Genomic DNA, 24,745 nt, shown 5'->3' with positions numbered 1-24,745 from the left:
ATCTATGTTAACCCCTTACATCGCATTTACCCTTTCCACAGGTGAAATACAAGCACTCCGCAGAAATGGATAAAGCCAATTTCACATCTGTCGTTGACACACCAGAAATTATCCATGCACAACAAGTCAAAAACCTTTCCAGCCAGGTGATCTTATGTCTGATATTCTATACATTCTAATTGTACATTAAACCCTTGTGAAACGATTTCAATCATTGTTATCAGAGCTGTGCAAACTGTACACTGTACAAAGTAAGTGGGTGCCGTCATGAGAAGAAATAATTGATTCCGATCGCAGCTCTCATCATTTGAAAGCATCTGGATGCCAACTTGGTTGTCTGGGCATTAATGTATCACTAGCATTGAAGGGTTTACTGACGGGCAATACTTAAAGTCCTGCATTTCTAAAATGTCATAAAAAATGTTGCAGTGGCATTAGAGACTACAATATTTGTGGATCTACCCCTCTCAGACCCGGCGCTCCCATTAGGCAAGGTTAGGCAGTTGCCTAGGGTGCCGGGTTTTGGTTGGCGTCACAGAAGTAGGGTACTTAATTACTTTAATACTGTGCGGCAACCGCTGAGCATACCTTCCGCGGCCGCCGCACAGCTTCCGATGAATCCACAGGGAGGGGCGAGGGGCCATGGATCGCGACCGCCCTCCTCCCCTCCAACAGCTGATGGGATGACGACTCTCCTCCACTCCCCCCTCCACTCACTGACTGTCGGGCGTGACATCATCATCACGGCCCGACAGTGTCAGTGAGGGACGGGACCCAGCAGCGAGGAGCATCTTCATGGAGTCGCCTTTAAGGTAAGGAAAGAGAGGGGAGGGGAACATTTAGACCCGGGGGGGAGGGGGGGGGCGCAATGAGACCCAGGGGGCGGGGCAGTGGGCTGGGGGAAGGGGGGATTTTGAAATTGTGCCTAGGGCGCCGAGGACCCTAGCACCGGCCCTGACCCCTCCTGACAAAGGCTGACCAGGGGAGGGCTGGCAAATTTTAGCCCGGGGAACAAATCTGGACACAGCATCCTATTAGGAACATTTGAAAATAAATAAATACAGGTGGCCCAAGGTCAGGCTGATCCCATAGTGAGACCAGCCGGGGACGGAAGATGCCCCTGTGCCCCCCAACCCAGCCTGCCCCTAGTGCTGACCTTTACTCTGCATAATAATTATTATGTTATATTATAGTATATATATTATTATTTCTCAGATATTTTTCAAGTTTTACAAATTGATTTGATTATTTTAATGGAATTATCTATTACCAGAGACTAAAGCACTTTGTAAATGAAAATAACAAGTGAGGTATGGGTGATAAATTTAGTAGTTAATTTATAGGAATGCCATATTATTATTATTTAATCTATTATCATATATTTAATTGCTCCTTATGCCTCAAATCCAACAGAAAAAATACAAGGAGGAAGCAGAAAGAACCATGTCTTATTATGTACCTGTGTTCGACACCCCGGAAATGCAGAGAGTCCGTGAAAACCAGAAGAACTTTAGCACTGTAAGTCATTTATTACTATTCAATTTCAAATTATACTTACTGTGTACTATAAAGCCCACCAGCCATAAGGAGAACAATAACTCTGTATATTATATTAAAGAGTTCTCATTTCCACACCTTAATCCATATTTAAGTCATTGGAACTTTTAATGATCTATAACTTCATACATGGAACATTGCACTACCTACTGTAAATTATATGGACATTAGAAGTCACCATATAAAGGCACAAGGTGGTAGACCCAGTTTTTTATACAGGTCATGGAAATCCAAGGTGACTTCCAATAATAACAATAATTTACAATGGGTTGTACATAATTCCTTATAATACACAAGTTTGAACTGAAGTAGTGACATCGGAACTTACTGATTATAAGCGCTGACATAAAAGCTCACTATTTATAAACATATTATTTACAGGAGTTTTTCCTGGAAGGGAGGTAAAGTGTAAATATATCATATGTCATTTAGCCACGCACTTTAAGTGTGATGCCTAATCAAATGCGGGGCAAAAATGCAGCAATTCACTGCAAATCAGGCCATATAGGCGGGAGACTATCCTGCTCTCCCGGGAGTCCTTCTTGGAATTCGGGAGCCTCCCGGATATTCTGTGAGAGTGGACAGGTATGATAGTAACATAACTTGTGCATTATAACACAGAGATTAATAGGTGTGCTAATAGTCTGGCTACTTACTTATCTGCGTCACAAACAATTGTTAAATGTTCTAATTGATTTTTTTATGCTGTACATATGTTTATACCAACATCCATGGATGTTTATATTTCAGTCTCTGCAATTAGTGCTGGACACTTATACCAAATATCCACTGTAGCCTCTTGTTCTTGCAGTTCTCTTAGAAATATCATCCTATCCAGAACATTACTAAACCCTTAGATATAACTTAAAAACCTATATCATAATCCAACTTTCACTTCACTCCACTAAGCTATTATAAAGTAATATATTAAGGTATTGCAGCACATTTTGACATATTTTTCCTTCCAGAAAAAAATCTTTTTTTTTCAATTTTATGCCTTGACATAAGTTACAGATCCGCAGCATGTGAGTTCTCCAGTTATTGCTGCCTGATAAATTAATATATGGGTTCTGTATCTTGAGAATGGTGGGAAAATGAAGGGATGGAGGTCCCATAATTTTGTGAGACAAGGGGCAAGGCAATTGTAATGAAACACAATTTCAGTAGTGCTTTTTTTTTTTTAATACTTTTTACTTTTACCAACTATGTTCTGGAAATATGGCCACCTGCCAGTCTCTTGTTTGCAATCATTTATTGCAAACCAGACAATGTTGTGTCTAGTGAAATGTGATTGATACATGTATGTTCCTTTCTTTATTGTTCTGACGTGATGTTGTCACTTTAGCATATGAAGTATTCTCCTACAATGAGAATACTTTAAAATTTCTGTTAAGTCTGTAAATACGTGTTCTGATTTTGATCTTGATCAACATTAATAGTCAATTCACTGCATTATCTTCTAGAACCCAAGAACTGTGTTCTTTCTGCATAACTCTCAATGTAATCTCTACTCTCTTTTATAGCTACAGTACCAGGGTGACTTTAAGCAAAGTAAAGGAAAAGTAACAGTGGTTAAAGACACGCCAGAAATTCTGCGTGTTAAAGAAAACCAAAAGAATTTCAGCTCGGTATATCAATTTAAACTTCTTTTTAAAAAGCTCTAACACAAATAATACCATAATATGAGAGAAGTTTTCTAACATAGTTCTATTTAGAGCAAGCTAACAAAGCCACTGATGTCAACAAATGCCGCTTTCTATGTCCGTACTACATAGACTCCCTACCAACCAATTACGTTTTGCCATGGACAAGATAAATCAAGTCGAATATATTTGTGGGGTCTGATCAAAATTGTCCTTTGTCGCATTTGTATGTTTTCATTGTTGTTTTTACTATCCGTAAATGAATGTTTTGTCTTTGTTTGCAGCTGTGTTGTTGTCTTTGCAAATGTCAAACATTCAGGAAAGTTTGTAATGTCAAACACACCTCGTTTTTCAGACAAAGTTCATATATCCGACTTGTTAAACTACACATCCGTGTATTGATTGATGCTTTGTTGTAAAACATGGTGGTAACTTACAAAAGAAAAGCCTTGTCTAATCAAATATGCCTCAAGGCTTAAATTAGAGGCCTTTCTTACAAGTAGAATGGAATATTAGAGAAAAACAGTTTCAGACCTGTATTGTGATTCATTTCCAAATTGACCAATCAGATAACTTACATAATCTACTGGACCAGTCTGTAACCTCGGAATGCTTCCAATATTTAATTGTCCAAGGCCTGAACTTCAGATTCGTTGACGATGTTCTCATCACTGTTCACAAGCCGTACAGGAAGGTTCTTATTGTTAACTTGTCACCTTGATTCTAATTGTTAAGATTTTGTACAAAGAAGAAATTGGAACAGGAATATCTATTGGGCACACCCCAGAGATGGAGAGAATTAAGAGAACACAGGATGCCATTAGCACGGTACAAAAAAAAAATCAAATAATAATAATTCAAGCTTAATAGCTACCTTACCCTAATAACTCCTCAAAACCTTTCACATGATCTAACAATCGCTTGCTAATTTAAAAATTAAAGTTGTCAAACAATTAACTACCACTACTTTAACTTTCTATAAGCAACTTATTTCAAGCACATAAAACATTGTGACTGTGATTTTTCATTCTATATATATAAACAGTAAAAAGGTTTTTTTTAGTTTTTTATACTCTATATTAACCTTAAATATAACAATACGGCTTAACATAAACAGAGCTAACAAACTGATGCATTCTGTTATCCAGTATTCTTAATAATAAAGAGTATTTTGTTAAAGGTCAGCTAAATATATCAATTATATAGCAGTTTAGTAGGTGTTTTGTTAAATAAAATAAATTTGGGCCTTAATAATGTATGTTAATCCTTCATTACTACCTAAGCCTGTGCATATTTTCGGCACCACTTTAAAATGATTACAGAGCAAGAGGACCCAACGTCTGTGATTGCAGATTTGCATTGGTGCTTCGTTAGCCCCCCACCCTTCTGGTATTCAGGTCCATCTGAGACACTATCCACTCAGCCCTGGGAAAAATGGATGTTGGGACTATGGGGAGGGGAAGGAGCTAAATAACTGCAGGTGGTAGTGCAGTTTTAATATTTGTGTAGATACTGTATGTTAGATACAGGCTAAACCTCTTCATGTATAATAACATTTCTGACACCTATTAGATATAATACAATAATTAATGAAAAAGAGCCTCGCTACAAAACATCCAAGACAATAAACATCTTTTTTCTTGTGAATCTATACCCATTTATTATACACAACGTATTATGATTAAAGATGCTCTAATTTGGATGGGAACACTTTTTACTACAATGTTTATTTCCTCTGTGACATCCGTTTGTAAGCAATCTTGCAGCGTGCAAAGCTAAGCCCAACCTAATCGTCAGATCATTAAAACTGTAAATGGAATTTTTAAAAAACAGATCTGTGTGCATTACCGTGAGGATACCATTTTAATGTCAGCATTGTTAACAAAAAAATTTCGGCTGCAGTATCTATTGAGTTTAAATTTGTAGCTGCGGAGACGGGTGCCCTTTCTGTCCGTGTGAGATCCCCTGGATGTAAGTTGCATTTCATCCCTAAAAACGATGGTTCATCTTTTAGAGTGCAGCTGTCCCCTAAACACAAGGGAGGTAAGCATTTTGTGAACTGAATCACTACTCATGAGAATGCGGACTCTCCATTCACCAGGCTGCACGCTAATGCAGTGATGTCACTGGTTCACAGCGAATCGATAGGCTGCGTTCTCAGTGACGTCAATGGTTCCTGGTAAATAAACAGGTTCCGTCAATTCTATTATTTCCATAACAGAAAGGGGAAGTAACGGACAATTGTTCCCCACAAAGAGGAATATCAGAGTGCAGGATTAGGACATTTCTGGATGACACACCAAAGCATTACACTTAATATAATAATATAATAGCATAATTTCAAATGTCTTTATATGTACCTGTCACATACTGCTACCTGTGCATGATCATACATGCAGTCATGTATGGAACTGTCCAATGTGCTAAATGTGCATCGTTTTTGTCTCTCCATTGTGTGTAATTTCATAGATAAAATACAAAGAAAGTATTGGACAAGGAACTCCCATTTCTGATCTCCCGGAAGTGAAACGCGTAAAGGAGACACAGAAGAACATCAGCTCGGTAGTGGCTGATATTTGATTTTTTTTTAATACATGTGTTTGACAGTGTCCTTTACTCTCCCTTTACTAAAGAGTCATTCGCTTTCTATGTAATGTCAGCACTACTCTTGTGCCTCACTCTTAATCCATTAGATATGTTAGAAATGCCTTACTTTGTGCTCCACTTGCAAATGAACAGAAGTATTGAAATAATATTGACTTTTAACCATATATTAATTGCACTAACTTGGTGAAATGTTTTCCCTCCCTCCCTCGTTCCCATTGTCTTGTAACAAGATATTATTGCTAACTTCTTTTTTAACTTATGACATTAATAGACCTGAATTGTCTTGAACACTGCATACAATATGATGTTACTGTACATGTAAGAGGACAACACTGGTTGTCTTATGTAAACATTCCCTTAAGGTGTGAAAGTAAAGAGGTACAAATGCAAGAAAAATTATCATGCGTTTTAGCTATGCATTTTGACTGAATTTCCTATTCACTTTCATGCATTGTGCTTTTACAAATTTAAATTGATTCTTGTTTGGCTTATTTTTAATGCGCCTTTCATGTGTTCTTTTAACACGTGGGAAGCGCAGAAATAAGCGCAGAGTTGTGAACGTGTCCTAAGGGTTTAAATATAGAGTGTGTGAGGAAGCAAGGTAAGTTGTCTTCAGTGGTAATGGTTGGATTATAGATAACATATGTATTGTTCTTACCAAAACGAAGGTTGTAAACTACAAAATAAGCAGATAGAGATGAGATGTTTTTAGGAATAAATATTTACTATATACATGTTCTAAAAGTGCAAATAGCAATCAATCCATAACCAGCTTTATTTGGTACAGGACAAGTTAAGTGTCTTAGTGGTTGCTATGGGTTACCGCACAGTCACTCCATGTTAGTATCACCAGCAGAGTATTATGAATATATCAATAGAAAGCAATGTGTGTGTGGTGAGTGAACTAAAGCAAGAGGGTATTTGTAGCACTCAGGAATACTTGTGACAGAAGGTATCTATACATACCTGCCAACATTACCGATGGGAAAATCAGGAAAAGATTAGGCCATGCCCCTGATAAAACCACTCCCTGATCGTCCATCGCCCTATGAGACGCCCATTCCTCACAAGACTACACCCCATTTCCATTAAGCCACGCCTTTTTGGTCTCTGAATGTTGGGACTGTCCTGCAAAAATTGGCATTGTTGGGAGATATTTCTGTATTTAAATGTGTTTTTTTTAGGTTAATATATTATATAGTATTATAATATATTATATAGTTGGGGCCTACACTTAACAAAATTAACTGGGCAATCAAACGCCTGCTGAGTTTTACAGATGCAACAGGAGGTGATTTTGTGGAACTAGAATGTTCAAAACATCATATTTATTTTGAAATATTATGGTCTGAATTCATAAAAGTGGCAGTTGTAAATGACAGCACAATTTTTTTTTTCATTTAACATGGAGTTCACGTATGTTGAAAAGTATTTTACTGCTTTTACCATGTTTTTGAAAATAGTCTTAAAGAGTGGACATGGCCATTTATTTTTTAATTGAATCTTGCATTTCAAATTTTAGAAAAATGCTTCTTGGATATATGTAAATAAATGCCTATTTTCTGATTTGCTCCAATATGTTTAATGCTAAATGATCATTTAGTTGTGGGTGGAAAACCTGGTCCCAACAGATTATTTACCAGGGATGCAAGCTCTCTGCCGGATCACGTGATGTCTTGCGCATGCCCACCGTGGCTCTCTTCGCTCCTGCGCACGCACGCTGGCGGCATGCTGTTGGTGTACAACACATTAGTGGCCTGATTCATTAAGGATAGTAAGGCCAAAAAATGTGTACGTTTTCTCCAGGACAAACCATGTTACAATGCAAGGGGTGCAAATTAGTTTATTATTTTGCACATAAGGAAAATACTGTCTGTTTTGTCATGTAGGACACAAATACATGATTACTTATTTTTACACTGACTCTTGAAGTTGACATTTGAAGTTGTTCTAAGACATGCCCTACCCCAACTATAAATCTGTCCCCGCATTTTAAATGTATCTCCCCCTCCAATACAACATGGTTTTGTCCAGGTAAAGTTACTGATTTTTTTTGCTTTACTTTCCTGAATGAATCAGGCCCTGACTGCCCACAGGAGCGATGAGAGTTGACCGATGTTGGTGGACCCCGCTTACTTCCTAACTTTAAAACTATTTTTAACACTATAAAAAGAAAACTTTTCTGAATTCAGCTGATAGCATTTTATTTAGCTGTTAAATTTAGGTAACAATGACATTGTTTTGTAGATCTGTAGTCAAATATAAGACATGGTTATCGGTGCTATCCTGCACGCTCTTTTGTGTCTCCAGGTCATGTACAAGGAAAGCTTGGGGCTTGGGACCCCCACACCTGTGACTCCTGAGATGGAGCGGGTCAAACGCAACCAAGAAAACATTAGCATGGTATTTCAATATCTGGGAGCTGGTTTCACCCCCCCCCTAACAATACGTTTCTATAACAATGACATTATAACAGTTAATGGTCATTTTTCTGAGTGCCTTCACTGACTTCTATTAGAGTGTATTTTAACAATTAGAGCTACTTATAAATACATTTCAGAATAATTATATTAACACATTTTCCCAGTAAATCCTAAAATATTCAACTAAATTGTTAAGAAGTGCAATAAATATTTTCACTCATTTATAAAAACGGATTAAAATTACTCACAAAATTAAATACTGAACCTTGAAACCTCAATGCCCTACTAAACGAGCAATATGGAATGTCAATCAGCTCTTAACCGACCTTTCAACTCATCAACCTTGTCTTAGAATCACTTTGTTTTTAGTAGAAAATAATTTGGTGTTCCTGTAAGACTTGTTTTTTTTTTTTTTTTTTTATTGCTTTGTAATATGTTGGGGTACTTTCTTGTACCTTCAGGTTATGTACAAAGAAAACTTGGGGATAGCAACACCCGTACCTGTGACTCCTGAGATGGAGAGAGTAAAACGCAATCAAGAAAATATTAGCTCGGTATTTATAAACATAAAAAGATCCCTCTAACATTGGATTAAACATCCCCAAATGCCAACCCTTACCTTTAACCTGTCACCAATTATAAACCCTTCCTAAATACCTGTTCATCTACCACCCACGCGTTTCGACATGTTAACCCCCGTTGTCCTCTTCCTATGTGTTTCAACAAGTAAATATCAATTCCTCTTCCCCCCCACATATTTTAACTCCGCAGGCACCTTCTAATTTCTCCTGAACAATATCCGTCATTATTCCAGAGTGGAATCTGTAACCTTTTCACCTCCTATATTATATAACCCTTGTGAAATTATCCTCCTATATGCTCCCACAACTTTTCCTTCCTGTAAAAATTCCTTTAGTGTTCCGTATTGTATCTAACGAGCAGAATTATTTATTTAAGATATTTAACATGTTTTATTTTAGAGCCCATGTTTTTTTCAGTTTATGAAATGCCTTTAGAAGTAGTAATATAATATTGTGCCCTGTAATATTAGATCTAAGCTGATAATATTCATATGTACATTTGCTTTTAAGGTGTGTTTGTCTAGGACTTGACCCAGGGGAGGGCTGGCAAATTTTAGCCCAGGGGGCAAGACTCCACTCAGCAGCCTGTTAGGAACATTTTAAAGGAAAAATGTAGGTGGCCCAGTGACCCAGACCAAGGTAGCCCACTATGGCACTGGCTCGAGGAGCAGATGCCCATGGTCCTCAGCCAACCCCTGACCTGACCATCTAATGGTATTTAATTTGTATCTCCTGCTGTGAGTATATTGTATCAGGGGCCATTGTATCTTGGGTCCGGGGAAGTGGAGGGACAGAGTGGTGTGAACCCCAAGCCAACAAGCCGATTCTTATTGATCATCGAGGTGACACCCCCTTTGGCAGATACATTCGACTGTTTAACAATAAAAGACAGCCGAATATGACAGGTGCTCTATCTCCGATAAACTGCAGCCCCAGGAAAGACTGCATCAGTGTGCAGTTCCAATGACTCAGCACTGACCCACCAGGGGATACCCTATGCCCCGATTGGACAATCCACCACCTCATTGTTTATTAGTCAATTAGATCATCTGAATGTTCACAGCTGCATTGAGTGTGCTGATCTTGTGAGAGGCAGTAGCCTGTCCACAATGTGATCATGTGATTATGTTACTGAGGAAACAGTGGCTCAGTCTTTTGTGCAACCTTTTGAAGAACCAAGAGATTAATGAAAATGTCTTCAGTATATATAAAACTCCTATATTCACAGAGTTGTGGTCCAAATGGCTAATGCTGGCTACCTTTGTAACCTGTAGGTATTATACAAAGAAAACTTGGGGACAGGAACCCCTACACCTATCACTCCAGAGATGGAGAGGGTCAGACGCAATCAAGAAAACATTAGCATGGTACCTTCTGGAGAATATGCTAAATAATTCAAACAGTTTTCTTAAACAAACTACCTATCATATTAATATGAGCCCATGATGAAATTTTAACATACGTAACAAAACACCACACCACCCTTAACCTTTTATCTCTGTAATCCTCCTTCCTTATACCAATTGTACCCAACCTGCAACAAGAATGCATAAAATCACTTAAAAAGATTTATAATAAAAATGTTAAATCCATATCCTTTACATCCACCAGATTTACATTGGCCCCTGCTTTAGGTCACTGGGGTCTGCTGGCTTTTCTTGCGGCTTATATGTGCTTTTTAGATTACAAAAGAAAATGCCTAGATAATTATATCGTTTATTCTTCTTGATAATAAATGCATAGCCTGCGGATGGTGCAGCGTGCTTGCGGATGGTGCAGGCATCTGGCACTGGGAGTTGTACTATCTACTGTGAATCACCTCACAGTAGATAGTACAACCAGCAGAGTGTGATGTGTAATTCTGAAGATTAATACAATTCTCAAGAATGTTGATAATCTACCTGTAATAATAATCAATTAGTATTAAAACAGGACAGACAATAAGATATAGTTCATCTGTGTAATTTACTTCCTGAACTTTAGCAACTTAAGGAGAATATTCCTTTCCTGCAGGCAGATAATAATTGTTATCTAATTTTACAGAAAGTTCAAACTATTATATAAAGTGCTCTAAAAATAAACACTTAAAGGGGTTGGAAAAGGGCAATATTCTATAGATTGTTTAACAAACATCTACAGCAATTAAAATTACAATTTACTAACAACGTTTTTGTAATTATTGATGGTATAATATTAAATAATGGAACTGAAACCAAATTACGCTACTAATACAAGGAACAATTTGATATCCTAATGCTGAAATATCTGTCCATGAATGTTGAAGTTAAAGAAATACTCTTCTTGTGTGGGAAAAAGTTATCAAATTAGAATGATCAAGTAATTAAACATTTTGAAAGGACAGATTAGAACAGGGTAGTCATTCATCAATAAGACCATTATGTACTTATGTAGCCAGAGTTATCCCAAAAGTGACCTCTCAGGCTATTAAAGAACATATTTATGTAATGATTTCAAGACTGTGTTTTCTCTGAATTCATTTGTTCAGCTGCATTGTTTAGAGATAGATTTAATTATCGTTGGAATAACATCAGGTTGTTTCAGAGAAATTTGGTCTTCTTTTCAATCAAATCACTGTTTGTGTGGGAAAAACAGATTGTTTGTGATTTGATTATTTGATATTTCATTATTTAACCATTTGGTCACTATATGAATGTATGAATTGGTTGCCGAATAACATTCATTGATCAAACCTGCCAATTGTGCATTGTTTTGTACTGAAGATGTAGACAGACGTATTGGTAAGAGACGTGTTTGCCATTGCTATAAGTCTAACCGTAATAACGCTTACAACCTCTTCCTCTGCAGTGTTATGTGAACCTAAGAAGTAACACTCACTCTGTAGAGTTCTGCATATTTGTAGTGATACATGGATGCCTCTTTGTACACTTTAGGTGGCATACAAAGAACATTTGGGAAAGGCCACACCAACGCCTGTGACTCCAGAGATGGAGAGGGTTAAACGCAACCAAGAAGCGATTAGCTCGGTATATTTGTAAACCAGCCAAGGAACTCATTTTTATATGTAACCCCTTTAATGGTTTAATCTGTGCAGTGTATGGATTTCTTAATCTAAATTACAATAGCATATATAACATTTTTCCAAGGTTTACAATCTTGACTATATACTACAAGATAACTTTCAGTGACTGAGGGATTTCTGCTAATAATGACATACTTACAGTGTTTGAAGAGAACAATTTATTTTTTACCAGAAAAACACTTTACTGGTTAACAAACCTGCTAAAATTACTACATGTGGCTAATCAGAAAAAATAAAAAATAAAAAAAAATAATGGCTATTAATCAAGTTTCATAGCTCTCAATGATATCATTTCAAGTGCTGATGTTGCATTATGAACATGTATCTGTATATCATTCATTTAAGACCATAGTAAGTTTATTTCAGGGCATTCAGTATATCAGAAATTTGCAAGTCCAATTTTGCAGTATCGGTTTGTATATTAAAGGTTCTTGTGGTTAGAGCTTGTCATAATCAATTTTTAATAATTAACAACCCAATATTAAAAGGTTTTCTATCTGTTTCTGAAGATCAGGTAGGAAAAATGTTCATGATTGTCTCATTCCCGGTTGAAAGAGCTTTGGTTACTTACGGTTTGCTGCTAGTTTACACTACTACCACTTGTGACAAACATCCTATCGCTAGGAGACAACGGCGCGCCCTGTGCAGTCACTGACTAACTATTTCTTCACCTTCAGGTACTGTATTCCGACAGTTTCCGTAAACAGATACAAGGAAAAGCTGCCTTCGTGCTGGATACACCCGAAATGAGACGTGTTCGTGAAACCCAACGCCACATTTCATCGGTACATGCAATTGTTTATTCTGTCTTTGTGATTAAATTAATTATACACCCTTGTTGCTATCAATGTCATTTATCTTCAGTCTATACCAGTGGTTCCCTAGGGTGCTACTGTAATCTCACAGGGGTGCTTCAGCCAGGGCCGTTTGTAAGCAAGGCAGGGGACTTCTTAGCAAATATTTTGGCTTAGGGGTGCCTTGAAAAAAATGATGGAGACCCTAAGGGTGCCTCAAACTATACAATGAAAAGATTATGTTTCTCTCCCATGACTAATGTATGAGACACCGGCTCCTAGTGGATCGATGGGTTGTATTTTCAGGATTATTGGTTGAATTGGCAAAATAGCTTTCTTCTCTGTGGCACTCAGTATAAGCAACAGTTGCACTTTAAAGAGCAATACGTACGTCATGGGTCTACTTATAAACGACTATGAGAGATATCTCATCCATGCCGGAGTGAAAAAGATAATGAAGGATATGTTTGAGAATTGGTCCACCAATCTGATTGTCATGATTGCAAGGATCTGATTGCTTGCCATGGACAACCTTACTTATTCTATACAGTTACCTTAGAACAGTTTTCAAACAATGTGTTGAAACGATACTTACTGCTTCTCTCCTTTATTTTTCACATTAAAACATTACACTGTCACAACACACCAGGCCCTACGCTTGCAGCATTAGGAAAGAATCCAGTTACAAAACACATTTTCTTTAATGAGATAAAGTAAAGTTAACATTTTAAATAACAGTTTTCTAATACCCTTATATATTACAGTAAGGAGAATATGTAGGTGTGTGTGTTTATACTGCATTGTCATAATAGTACTGCTTAATAACTGCTAATTTATTAGATTCCCTGAATCCATATACCTGGAGGTTTGCTTGACAATATCTTGGGTTGACTGATAGCAATTTCCACTGTAATGGAAAAAAATGCATTATAATGGAATTTTCTTCACCCAGCCTCTGTAGGACAGTACCAGCCTGTTTTTGTGTTTAATTCCACTCAGAAAGCACTTATACAGCAACTCATATTGATAATCTTATGATTTTTCCATTGGAGTCCCATCGCTAAAGCAATAAATTAAAGAGCGGTTGTGTTTTAACTACATTTTAAAATAGCAAATATGTTTATCTCTATTATAGAAGACACTGCAGAACAAGTTATACCCTGTAACTATGATTTAAACATGTTTTTTTATTTTGTCAAACATTTAATTTTATTTTGAAATGTGTCTGAAGTACGTTCAAAGAAACCTCCTTTCTGTATTTGCAGGTGAAATACCATGAAGAATTTGAAAAGCAGAAGGGAAGCTTCACTCCTGTGGTCAATGATCCAATAACAGAAAGAGTAAAGAAGAATACCATCGATTTCAGCGACATTAACTACCGTGGAATTCAGAGAAAGGTCGTAGAAATTGAACGAAAGAGAACCGAGCAGGATCAGGATGCTACAGGTATTGAAGAATTTATAATGTTATTCAACTCTGAAGCCAATTGCAATAACTATTGGGAATTATAGCTTTCCAAATAATTGAAAAATCAAGTGCATTTTCTATGTGAATGCATGAGTCTAAACGTCTGGTTGTACAACAGTCAATTTTTTTTTTTTTTTTTATATATGTGAATGAATTGGAGACAGAGAGGATGATTATGATCATTTATCTCTATGGCTCAACAAACTAACAATCAGCATGGGCTTGTTACCAAAAGGGATGTTGAAATATGACTGGGAAAACTCAGACATCCTTTACTTTACGTATTCTGTCGTACATTTTCTTAACAAGGGGCCTGATTCATTAAGGATCTTAACTTGAGAAACTTCTCATTTCAGTCTCCTGGACAAAACCATGTTACAATGCAAAGGGTGCAAATTAGTATTCTGTTTTGCACATAAGTTAAATACTGACTGTTTTTTCATGTAGCACACAAATATCAACTTTAAATTTCAGTGTACAAATAAGGTATCAAGTATTTGTGTGCTGCATGAAAAAACAGTCAGTATTTAACTTATGTGCAAAACAGAATACTAATTTGCACCCTTTGCATTGTAACATGGTTTTGTCCAGGAGACTGAAATAAGAAGTTTCTCAAGTTAAGATCCTTAATGAATCAGGCCCAAGGTTACTATCACAATGTGCTATGGGTAGATGTAAGACATCCCGTTAAACAAGTCCTTGCTGCTTTTAGCCATTGAAGGATTTTGGTTTTAATGACAAATAATAGAGTAAATCATTAATTTAAGATTTTTTTTTTCTTTTGTGGGATATTGATTACAAAGGTCAGTTCAGCAATGAGTAAATACGATAGTAGTTTATTTTGCAAATGTAGGTGTTATTTGCACCTCGTATACCGTTTTATACTACACTAAATTTTATTGTATTTTTGATTATTTTTTTATTTTTATAGTGCTATGCAAAATGAGGGTATGCTTTTTTTGCTACTAAAACATAATCTTTATATAGATGGTTGACCTTAGAAGTCGTTTTGGGATAAGTGGCATTGGGGTAAAAAAGATAATGCAAGATTTTAACTTCCTAATTGTTCCCCTTAGATCTTAGAGTGTGGCGTACAAATCCAGGATCCGTGTTCGATTATGATCCAGCAGAAGACAACATTCAATCAAGAAGCCTGCATATGCTCTCTGGTGTGTTACTTCCCATTTTTTGAATTTTAATCCGATCACTGTGTGTCCTTATTTTTTTTTTAGATTGTCTCACCAGAGTGTGAGCCGCTGTTTTAGTGTGTTCCCACTTGTGTCTGTGTGTAAGCTAGTTAGAAGTGGGTGGAGCTACACTAAACATCCATCCATCTTTTCAAACATCTTGCTGTTTGAAAAGATAAGCCAGCAGAAGTATGGATGAGCTCTATAAAATGTAATCATACCTGCTTCCCCTTCATCCCTTCAAATCAATAACTCTGATGTAATGAGAGACTGTGCCATGTTTATAAAACTTCATCATTTAAACCAGGCCTGTCCAACCTGCGGCCCTCCAGGTGTTGTGAAACTACAAGCCCCAGCATGCTTTGCCAGTAGACAACCTGTTGATAGCTGGAAGGGCATGCTGGGACTTGTAGTTTCACAACATCTGGAGGGCCGCAGGTTGGACAGGCCTGATTTAAACAAATCATTGTCAAGTAGACATAACCAAAAAATAATGAAAACTATATATATACACGAGGTATGTCTGTTAAATAACGAGCAGGCGCGGGCTGGGAGACTTCAGCCCAGTGGGCACACAGGGGGCCGCATCTCATTACACGGGATGCGGCCGTGTCATTGATGACGCGCCCGTATCCCATGTCATGTGATGCGGCCCCCTGTGCGCTGACGCGGCCGCATCTGATGATATCAGGTAAAAATCCTTAGAAATAGCAGGCCGGCCCTAAAAGCGGAGAGTCTGAGCGGCCCGGGGGGGCTGATGCCCCCCTGCCCAGCCCGTTCCTGATAACGAGACTGTGACAAAGCAGTCAGAACCGGTTATAACTGCATACGTAGTAACCTTGCAGCTTGTCATGCAGGTTCAGACAGGTTCAACAGTCTATGACGTTCGGTTGATTGTGAGTCGCCATTTAGTTTGGTTGTGTTTTCTGTAGAGTGCCGAAAAAATGCTAAGTTTAAAAGTTGAACGTGTCAGTTTGAAATTTTTAGTAAAATTGCACAAAAGACCAACATAATGTTTTACAATGCTTACTACGGCCTATGGGAATGACTGCCTGTCTTGTGCGCGAGTGTCTGAGTGGCACAAAAGATTTAGCGAGGGATGTGAGAATGTCGAAGACGATGAACACCCTGGACGACCTTGCACTTCAAGAACCGAAGAAAATGTAGAAAAAAAAATCAGTCAGATTGTTCGAAAAGACCGCCGACTCAGTGTTCGAATGATAGTTGAATCCGTGAACATTGACAAAGACACCGTATGGAAAATTTTGCAAGAGTATCTTAACATGACGAAAGTTTGTGCAAAGATGGTCCCAAAGGTTCTCACATCAGAGCATAAAGAACGTCGGAAGGAATGTTGTGTTGACATTTTGCAGCAACTTGACACAGATTCAAACCTGTTTCATAAAGTAATCACTTGTGATGAGACCTGGATCTTCCAGTACGATCCTGAAACCAAAAGACAGTTAATGCACTGGAAAACACCGTCATCACCAAGAATGAAAAAAACTGTTTTTTCGATATCAAGGGTGTAATTTTGGAAGAATGACACATTACTTCACTTGAATATCCTCCATATTCGCCCGATTTACCACCTTGCGATTTTTATCTTTTCCCAAAAGTTAAATCAGTGCTTAAAGGGACACATTTTGAGTCAGTTGATGCTGCATAGATAAAAACAGCAGATATGTTGAAACAAGTGACAGAAATTGATTTGCTCCATGCCTTCGAACAGTGGAAAACAAGACTACAGCGATGTATTAGTGCAAATGGGGAGTATATTGAAGGGGACAAACAATAAATTTATAATACCAATAAATAAAGGTGAGTTATTTAATAGACATACCTCGTATGTATAAAATAAGAATATGTTCGTCAAATGACTATATTGAAAAGTGCATACACTCAACTTGTTTCCCAGTGTCTTGTGGGTGTAATATAATGAATATTTCTCCTGCAGTCCAAGCCCGCCGCAGCCGTGAGCAGTCCCGTTCTGCTAGTGCTTTGAGCCTGAGCGCTGGGGATGAAAAATCTGAACCGTCTGATCCAGCCGACCATCACCATTCCTATTATAGCAACGGCGGAATCTTTACCACTACTGTAACAGGTACAATGACAATAAATGACTAAGACCATTCCATACTTTTAGAGTAACACGAGTACTTATCATTGTCGTTGTCCCATAAAACTTATAGGCCACAAGGAAAGTTCACATGTACTGTTTTACCAAGGTAAGTATGCACCTCACTAGATCTATATAAGGCAATCTGGCAAGCGCTGTAGTCTCTGGCCGTACAAGACCGCTTGTAGCAGCAATGTACAGCTTACAGCAAATGCAGAGCACTTTCGTGTTCTCATGAAGATGATTTTACATTGTAGGTTACAAGCAAGCGAAAACCACCGAACTTCCACAACAGAGGTCTTCTTCTGTGGCCACTCAGCAAACAACAACTTCATCTGTCCCATCGCATCCATCCACTACTGGGGTAAGTAATGAGACTCATTAAGTCTGCTTGTGCGTTGGTTTAGAGGTTCAAATTCGGAGTTGTCAGCATTTCATAGCCGTGTGCATGTCACTCACAGGTGGATAAATCATCTAGACAGATCATCATCATCATTTATTTACATAGCGCCAACATAGTAGACAGATATACCCTTAAACAGTCATCATTGTCTATATCAAAAACACAAGTGCAAAGGGTCTAACGTGTTTATTATTTCCAACATGGTCATATTCAGGAAAATCAGACATATTGGAACACAAGCACTGTCTAAAATGATACAAAAGAGTTTGATCACTCAGGGTCTGATTCTTTAAGGATCTTAACTTGAGAAACTTCTTATTTCAGTCTCCTGGACAAAACCATGTTACAATGCAAGGGGTGCAAATTAGTATTCTGTTTTGCACATAAGTTAAATACTGACTGTTTTTTCATGTAGCACACAAATACTTGATGGCTTATTTGTACACTGAAATTTAAAGTTGATATTTGTGTATCTCCGGTCTCCTTGTCCTCTTTGTAATGTTATCCTTTGTCCTAGTTGTGTCTTATAATATAGTGGCTTTTTGTACCTTCTCATCTATTGATTTTTACTGATGCTATTGCTTCTTTTGCCCTTTATTTGCAGTGTGTTCTTTTTATATTTTGCTATACGGATCTGCTGCGCCTTATAAAGTATGATGAGATCCTATAACCACTTGTCTTCTATGATATAGGCTACATTTAGCTATACTCTGTCTGGCTCTCTTAATATCCAACAAAGCTGCAGCGTAATTACATAATTGACCTCATGCCAGTGATGGGCAACAGACGGACCTTTGAGCCTTCACCTGTGGCCTCCAGCTACTTCCTACTCTATTGTCAGATATGTTTGTTATAGCTTGTAACACTTATTTAAAATGCCTACTGATGTTATTACAGATAGGTGTCTCTTTGAATGAATGTATTGTTATAACTTATTACTGAGATTAATATAATGCACAGATTAGAGGGCCACACCCAGGTTGCCCATCACTGCGTTATGCAGGGACATCGATTTAGATTTACAGTTTACTCAAAGTTTGGATATTTATGGTATTAATCATCGTCTAATAAAATGCCTTTAGCAATGTGCACCTTGTGCATTTTCATAAATAAAAAATAAATCTAAAAACAAACTTATAGTCAGATTCAGAAATAAACAAAATTTGTCATTTTAAAAGTAGACAATGCTTCTTAAAAGTGCCATTTGTAGCTTCATTTCTGACATTAAATAAGAACATTTTACAGCAAGTGTCACAATGTCTTACCCAAGTCTGATTTTTTTTTAATGTACAGGGTGATTCAAAAGTCGCAGTACACCCTTTTATTTCAAAAACTCTACAGGAAATTGGGAAACCTGAATACTCCAGTAAGGTATGGGTGACGTGGTCTATCTTTTATGGTATGTACCAAACATGGGCGCCATCTTGAAATCGGCCCAATTCCTGTAGAGTTTTTGAAATAAAAAGGTGTACGGCGACTTTTGAATCACCCTGTATTTTAAAAACTTACAATCAGAACAGTAGTAAAGTACATTTGTGAATCCTTCATTAAACAAAAACAGCCCACCACTATTTCTTAAAACTTTCACTTTTGTAAATTCAGTCCATTAACAAATGAGTTTCCACAGTCACGTTCCAGGTACATGAACAATGTCCTCTCCTCCACTAGGAAGTAGAGCATTTATTGCAAACCAATCGGTACTTGGAAGAGCTCAATACGGTATCCTCATACCAACCAAATCTGATGTATCCAGCCAAGGACTAACCATATTGCTTTTCCTTTCCAGAAAACCTTTAGAGCCATGTATGACTACAGGGCAGCGGACAACGATGAAGTATCTTTCAAGGATGGCGACACCATAGTTAATGTCCAGACCATAGATGAAGGCTGGATGTACGGAACAGTCCAGAGAACTGGCAAGACTGGCATGGTTCCCGCTAATTATGTGGAAGCCATTTAATAAACCACGGAAAGCGTCCTCCAGCAGTGACAGATCTAGCACTGCCTAAATACATCACTGGAGGAGCAGCCGCCATTTTGAATTCTCTTGCCTTATGTCTGAAATAAAAACAATCAAATTTAAAAACAACATTAACATCTTATGTATTTTCCTAAAACTGGACTGATATTTAACTGTATTTTATAAAAATTAGAGATTTTTGTCTTTAAAGTAACATCAGCTGACTAACGCCTGAATTATATAGATCGTCTTTGGTTACCAATAATTCTAGACTCACGTGTTGTGGTAAGATAACTTGAACTGTGCCAATGCCATCTTACCTATTTGTATGTTCAATATGTTTCTTACTGTACACAGACTTGACATACTTCTTGGTGTTGTAAAATTCACCATTTTACATTGTTTTAAGCACTCGCCCTAGGATATGACACAATGGAAGAGCCTCTTCCCCTCCTCTGCTTGTGAACGCTGCATGCATATGATTATGTTCTAGGGTCAACCACCCATACACCCTGTACATTGGTGAACAATAAAGCTGGGGTTTCTGCAGTATTTATTGTGCCGATACTTTGAAATTCAGAATATTTGATATTATAGGATCATCATCATCTATTTATATATAACTCCGGCATTATTTAACCCTTTAAAATCAAATATGCCACCACATATGGGGGCGTAACAAATGGTGCTGGCCCATTACCTGAATGGGAGAGTTGTGGGCTTCTGTTGGACTCTCGTTCCACAGGGCTTTCATAGTGTTCTGTAGAACATGCTCTAGCGCAAGAACTCTATTGAAGAACTGTGGACGGCTTTGCAACACGCCCTTTTCCCCAGCCGTTAGCGTAATTCCAATCGGGGCTTCAGGTGCGTTAGAACAGCCTAATTACTGTAAATGACGGGACATATTTGATTAAAAGGGATCACAGAAAGGTAATCTTATCCCTTAAAACAATGGACCATGTAGATAAAAATTCAGGGACAAATGGAATATCTGGAACCATCATTCAAATGGAAGCATGCAAATATTCAATAGAGCTCCTACCATATTGCCACTAGTGGAGGCAGGAGTGTACCAGTCTAGAAACGGGAGGTCAGTACATTCCAAATATAAACCTTCCTCAGATCTCTCAGATCTATATAAAATGTGTCCATGAACGTGTGAAATTCTGATGACCATTACAGAATTATTCGGCTGAAAATAGCAGAGCAGGAAATGGACGTTGATGGACCAGGAACATTCATATGTTGTTTGGGACTTGTCTAATTGTAACCCATGAGATCCAGCTGTTAAGCCCAAAGGATGAACGGATGGATCTGCATCTGCCATCGGATGACTTGCACTTGGTTCTGCACATCTCGTGAAAAGCGCAAGAGGCAAATTCTAGTTACTGATCATTCCTTTTCCTCGAGATACACCATGGCAGCCATCACAATGAGTTAGTATGTTCTAGCTTAAGTAGATATAAGATGTTATAAACACCCCAGGTAGTAGTTTCTAAGCTGTTCCTGAAATATATAAGAAGAACATATCAAACTGTATGAGTGGGAACTTTAGGGATACCATGGAATGGAGAGGAAAAAGAATGATCAGCGACTATAATTAGCATATTTACTCTTCCATCCTCCATGGCAGCCATTAGAAGTTGATGTTCTCAAGCAATCATTGTAGGATGTGCAAACAAACACCAGATGAGCCATATATGCTGCAGAACGCAGACGATTTTATTAGTAGCTGTGTGGAGAATATGTTCCCAAACTGCATCATCAGATGACTTCACATCCATTAGATAATGTCTGGTGAAGGCATGATAGATGACCATCCGGCTGCTTTGCAGATATCCACGAATTAGACCTGAGACCTATGTGCACAAGGAACATACACACAACATTTTTTCCCCCAGCACACTGCTATAGCCAGCAACAGATCTGCCATTTCTACTGTAGATAAAAATGCAAAAGTCTTTGTTGCACACATTTGCAAATGTATGTTTAAGCCATCCGCCACGGCAAGGCGCTTTTGCTAATAGGATGGTCCTACTCTAAACAATGAGAGTCCCATATATTTGGGCCATACATATGTGTTTTTAATGTGTGCAACAAAGACTTTTGCATTTTTATCTACAGTAGAAATGGCAGATCTGTTGCTGGCTATAGCAGTGTGCTGGGGGGAAAAATGTTGTGTGTATGTTCCTTGCAGGATAACCCCACCCTTTCAAGCACCTGTTATGGCCTATAAATTGATTTGAGCAGCTTCCACTTCTGTACCTATGTGCACAAGATTGCTAATGCTCTTGTAGAGTGAACCTTCAGAACGCCTGGTATCTTATATACATTTCTCTTGTGTGCCTGTACAATGATTTCACTAATCCATTTAAAGATGGTCTCGATTGGGCATTTCCTAGGAACTGCCATGCAATCTCCATAATCAAACATTAGCAGTAGAATAGATTGTACTGAAGAGCTGTTATTTTCAACGTGTCATTGTCATAGGACACTGCTCCAACAAGTCAGTTCGTCAAATTTATAGCCTACTGGACGAGCCTTGGTTAACTGTAAGTGCCGTTATTGTGAAGTGGAAACATCAAGGATTATAAACAGCTCAGCTGCCAAGCGATAGCCCATACAAGCTCACAGAACAGGACTGCAAAGTGCTGAAGCACGTAAATAGTCTGTCATTGGTTGCAACACTCACAATCAAGTTCCAAACAGCTTCTGCATCAACACAAGAACTGTTCGTCGAGAGCTTCATGGATTGAGTCTCCATGGCCGAGCAGATGCACACAAGCGTTAGATCACCATGCGCAATGCCAAATGTCGACTGGAGTGGTGTAAAGTGTGTGTTGGATGGACTTTGCGTATTTCTAGTACTTTCTGCCTCTTGTATGCCTGTACAATCACTTCTCAAAGCCATACGGACATACCCTTTCTGATGGCCTGTATAGATCACAAACAGTTCTTGTTTTCTGAACTCCCGTGTCCTGGACAAGAAAATAGAGATTGTTCTGACCAGAGCTAGAGAATGCAGTTTCTTATCATTCACCTTTAGGTTTTGGGAGGAATTCTATTAGAACTACTTTTTGAATAATGTAGTTTTTACTTTTGGTAGGATTGGCTACTAACACCACTCTATCCAAATAAACCTTCAAGAAAGTTTACCTGCACTGTAACGATTGCCCATCTCTCCTAGCAGTGGTCATTGCCAGTAGGAAAATACTTTTAAAGTCACTCCTTTCAAAGATGCTTCTTATAATGGTTCAAAAGGATCATTTATCAGTGTATTGGAGAACTAAACGGAGGTCCCATGGAACCACAAAAGCTCTGAGGGACAGATCCTTTTTGCTTCTTGGAAAAATAATGTAAACCGCTCTTCAGAAGCAAATTTGGCATACAAAAGAATACTTTAATACAATTTACCGATTCCATACAAAAACATCTGGCATGTACTAACTTGATTCTCCTCAATAAAAGAGAATGCTGAAATTGTCAGGAGACTTTAAGAGGCATTTTGCAAACTCTCTGGAGATCTGTATTGCAGTTTTCATCCCGTAATCTTAACCTCCTGGCTACAGAAGCTATTGCAACATTTGACTTTAATGCGGTCCAAGATATTTTTTTTTTATTTTTTTTCTAACACACTCAGCCTTCTGTCCATGAGATCTCTTAAAGGGCCAGTGGAATGGTTGTTCTAGTAGACATGCTGGCTATAGCTACATCTGCTTTGTGATTGAACAAAACTTTTGACCTGCCTCATCTTCAAATAGAGATATCCAGTCTAGTGTTGGAATTAGAGAAGAAATACCAGTCTCGGGTCCACTGTTTAAATAAAGTTATGAAAGAACTGCTTTATAAAAGAAAACTAATTTTTTTTTTTTTTTTTTGTAAGGAGTTGGGCATTTCTTTAATTTCTCCAGATCACTAGAGGACTTAGAGTATGTTGGATAGGGGTGCTAGCTTCCATATCTATAATTGTAAGGCATCAACTCTTGAATTGTACAGAAATCCCTCTTAAATCATAAAGGACTAAGCAACCATGCAGTTAGCTTCTTAAATTTTTCAGGGTGTCGATGGTCCTTTGGTTTGAGCATTACAGCTGCACCAAGTATTAGGTGTTGAGTTTAATTCTTTCTTGCTTTCATCCAGGCTCTACAAGAGTGCTAAAAACCGAGACCTCACCAACTAGCCAAATGTACCAAACACCATAAAAAACCTTGGGATCGGGCTGAATCCGAATGAAATTAACTAAATTTAATGGAATCATATCACAGCACTTGCACCCGGACACAGAATGTTTATGTAGCTGTACAGAGTTCCTGTTGCAGCTTCCAAACCCTTTCCTGGTGCCTGGCAATGACACAGTGCGCATGCAAGGGCAGACAAAGCTATCGCCGTACATATTTAAATTTTATGCTCCTGGGAGGTAGCAACTTGACAGCTTCCGGGTAGCCAAACCAACCCATCAACTTACAAGTGCTGTGCTTGTGGAAACCATACCAGGTAAGCCCTGCACTATTGAAAACAAATTACCAACTGATCTACCTACTGACAGTACAAAGATGTAGATGAAGGGGAGGAGTTGGATTATATACTGTCTGAAGGCATTGTGTTTGACCCTTCTACCTAAAACAAAAAGAAACCTATCCATTGCAAAGGCTGCCATGCAGGAGTGAAGAGGAAAACATTTATAAAACACAAAAGCAGTACTGATGGGGAATTTGCATGGAGAACATTTATTCCAGACCAGACAGTACATCAATGGTGACTGCAAGAAACAGCTAGTAACCAATGTCTACCTGCTGTATTTAGCCAAGAGAAAGTTTGGCAAGTACAACTAAAGTGTTAATATGCTATTATGGCACCAGAGAGGGAGTAGCATTCAAGTTGCATTGGAAAGTTCTCAAGTGACAACATTAGACCTTTTGTAGGAACACCAATATAGAGAGCCT

General features: G+C 38.1%; 1 protein-coding gene across 21 annotated transcripts in view; it reads left to right on the top strand.

Moving 5' to 3' along the window:
• The window catches only part of NEB (nebulin), a 163,446-nt gene extending 143,092 nt beyond the window's left edge, over positions 1-20,354 (top strand). For 7 of the 21 annotated variants that reach the window (XM_075180874.1, XM_075180862.1, XM_075180858.1 and 4 more), the window contains 16 exons: positions 42-146; positions 1,414-1,518; positions 3,081-3,185; positions 3,936-4,028; positions 5,670-5,762; positions 8,118-8,210; positions 8,692-8,784; positions 10,086-10,178; positions 11,724-11,816; positions 12,550-12,657; positions 13,932-14,112; positions 15,210-15,302; positions 17,278-17,424; positions 17,513-17,548; positions 17,697-17,803; positions 19,629-20,354. In XM_075180874.1, coding sequence (XP_075036975.1) covers positions 42-146; positions 1,414-1,518; positions 3,081-3,185; positions 3,936-4,028; positions 5,670-5,762; positions 8,118-8,210; positions 8,692-8,784; positions 10,086-10,178; positions 11,724-11,816; positions 12,550-12,657; positions 13,932-14,112; positions 15,210-15,302; positions 17,278-17,424; positions 17,513-17,548; positions 17,697-17,803; positions 19,629-19,802 — 1,719 coding nt within the window. In that variant the 3' untranslated portion in view covers positions 19,803-20,354. The remainder of the gene's footprint in view (positions 1-41; positions 147-1,413; positions 1,519-3,080; positions 3,186-3,935; positions 4,029-5,669; positions 5,763-8,117; positions 8,211-8,691; positions 8,785-10,085; positions 10,179-11,723; positions 11,817-12,549; positions 12,658-13,931; positions 14,113-15,209; positions 15,303-17,277; positions 17,425-17,512; positions 17,549-17,696; positions 17,804-19,628) is intronic. The other 14 variants (XM_075180876.1, XM_075180875.1, XM_075180859.1 and 11 more) reach the window with 11 other exon arrangements.
• Positions 20,355-24,745: the final 4,391 nt, after the last annotated feature.

The sequence above is a fragment of the Mixophyes fleayi genome, chromosome 7 (genome assembly GCF_038048845.1).
Source record: "Mixophyes fleayi isolate aMixFle1 chromosome 7, aMixFle1.hap1, whole genome shotgun sequence".
Taxonomy (NCBI): domain Eukaryota; kingdom Metazoa; phylum Chordata; class Amphibia; order Anura; family Limnodynastidae; genus Mixophyes; species Mixophyes fleayi.
Note: the sequence above shows the minus strand (reverse complement) of the source record. Positions and strands in the feature narration are given on the sequence as shown.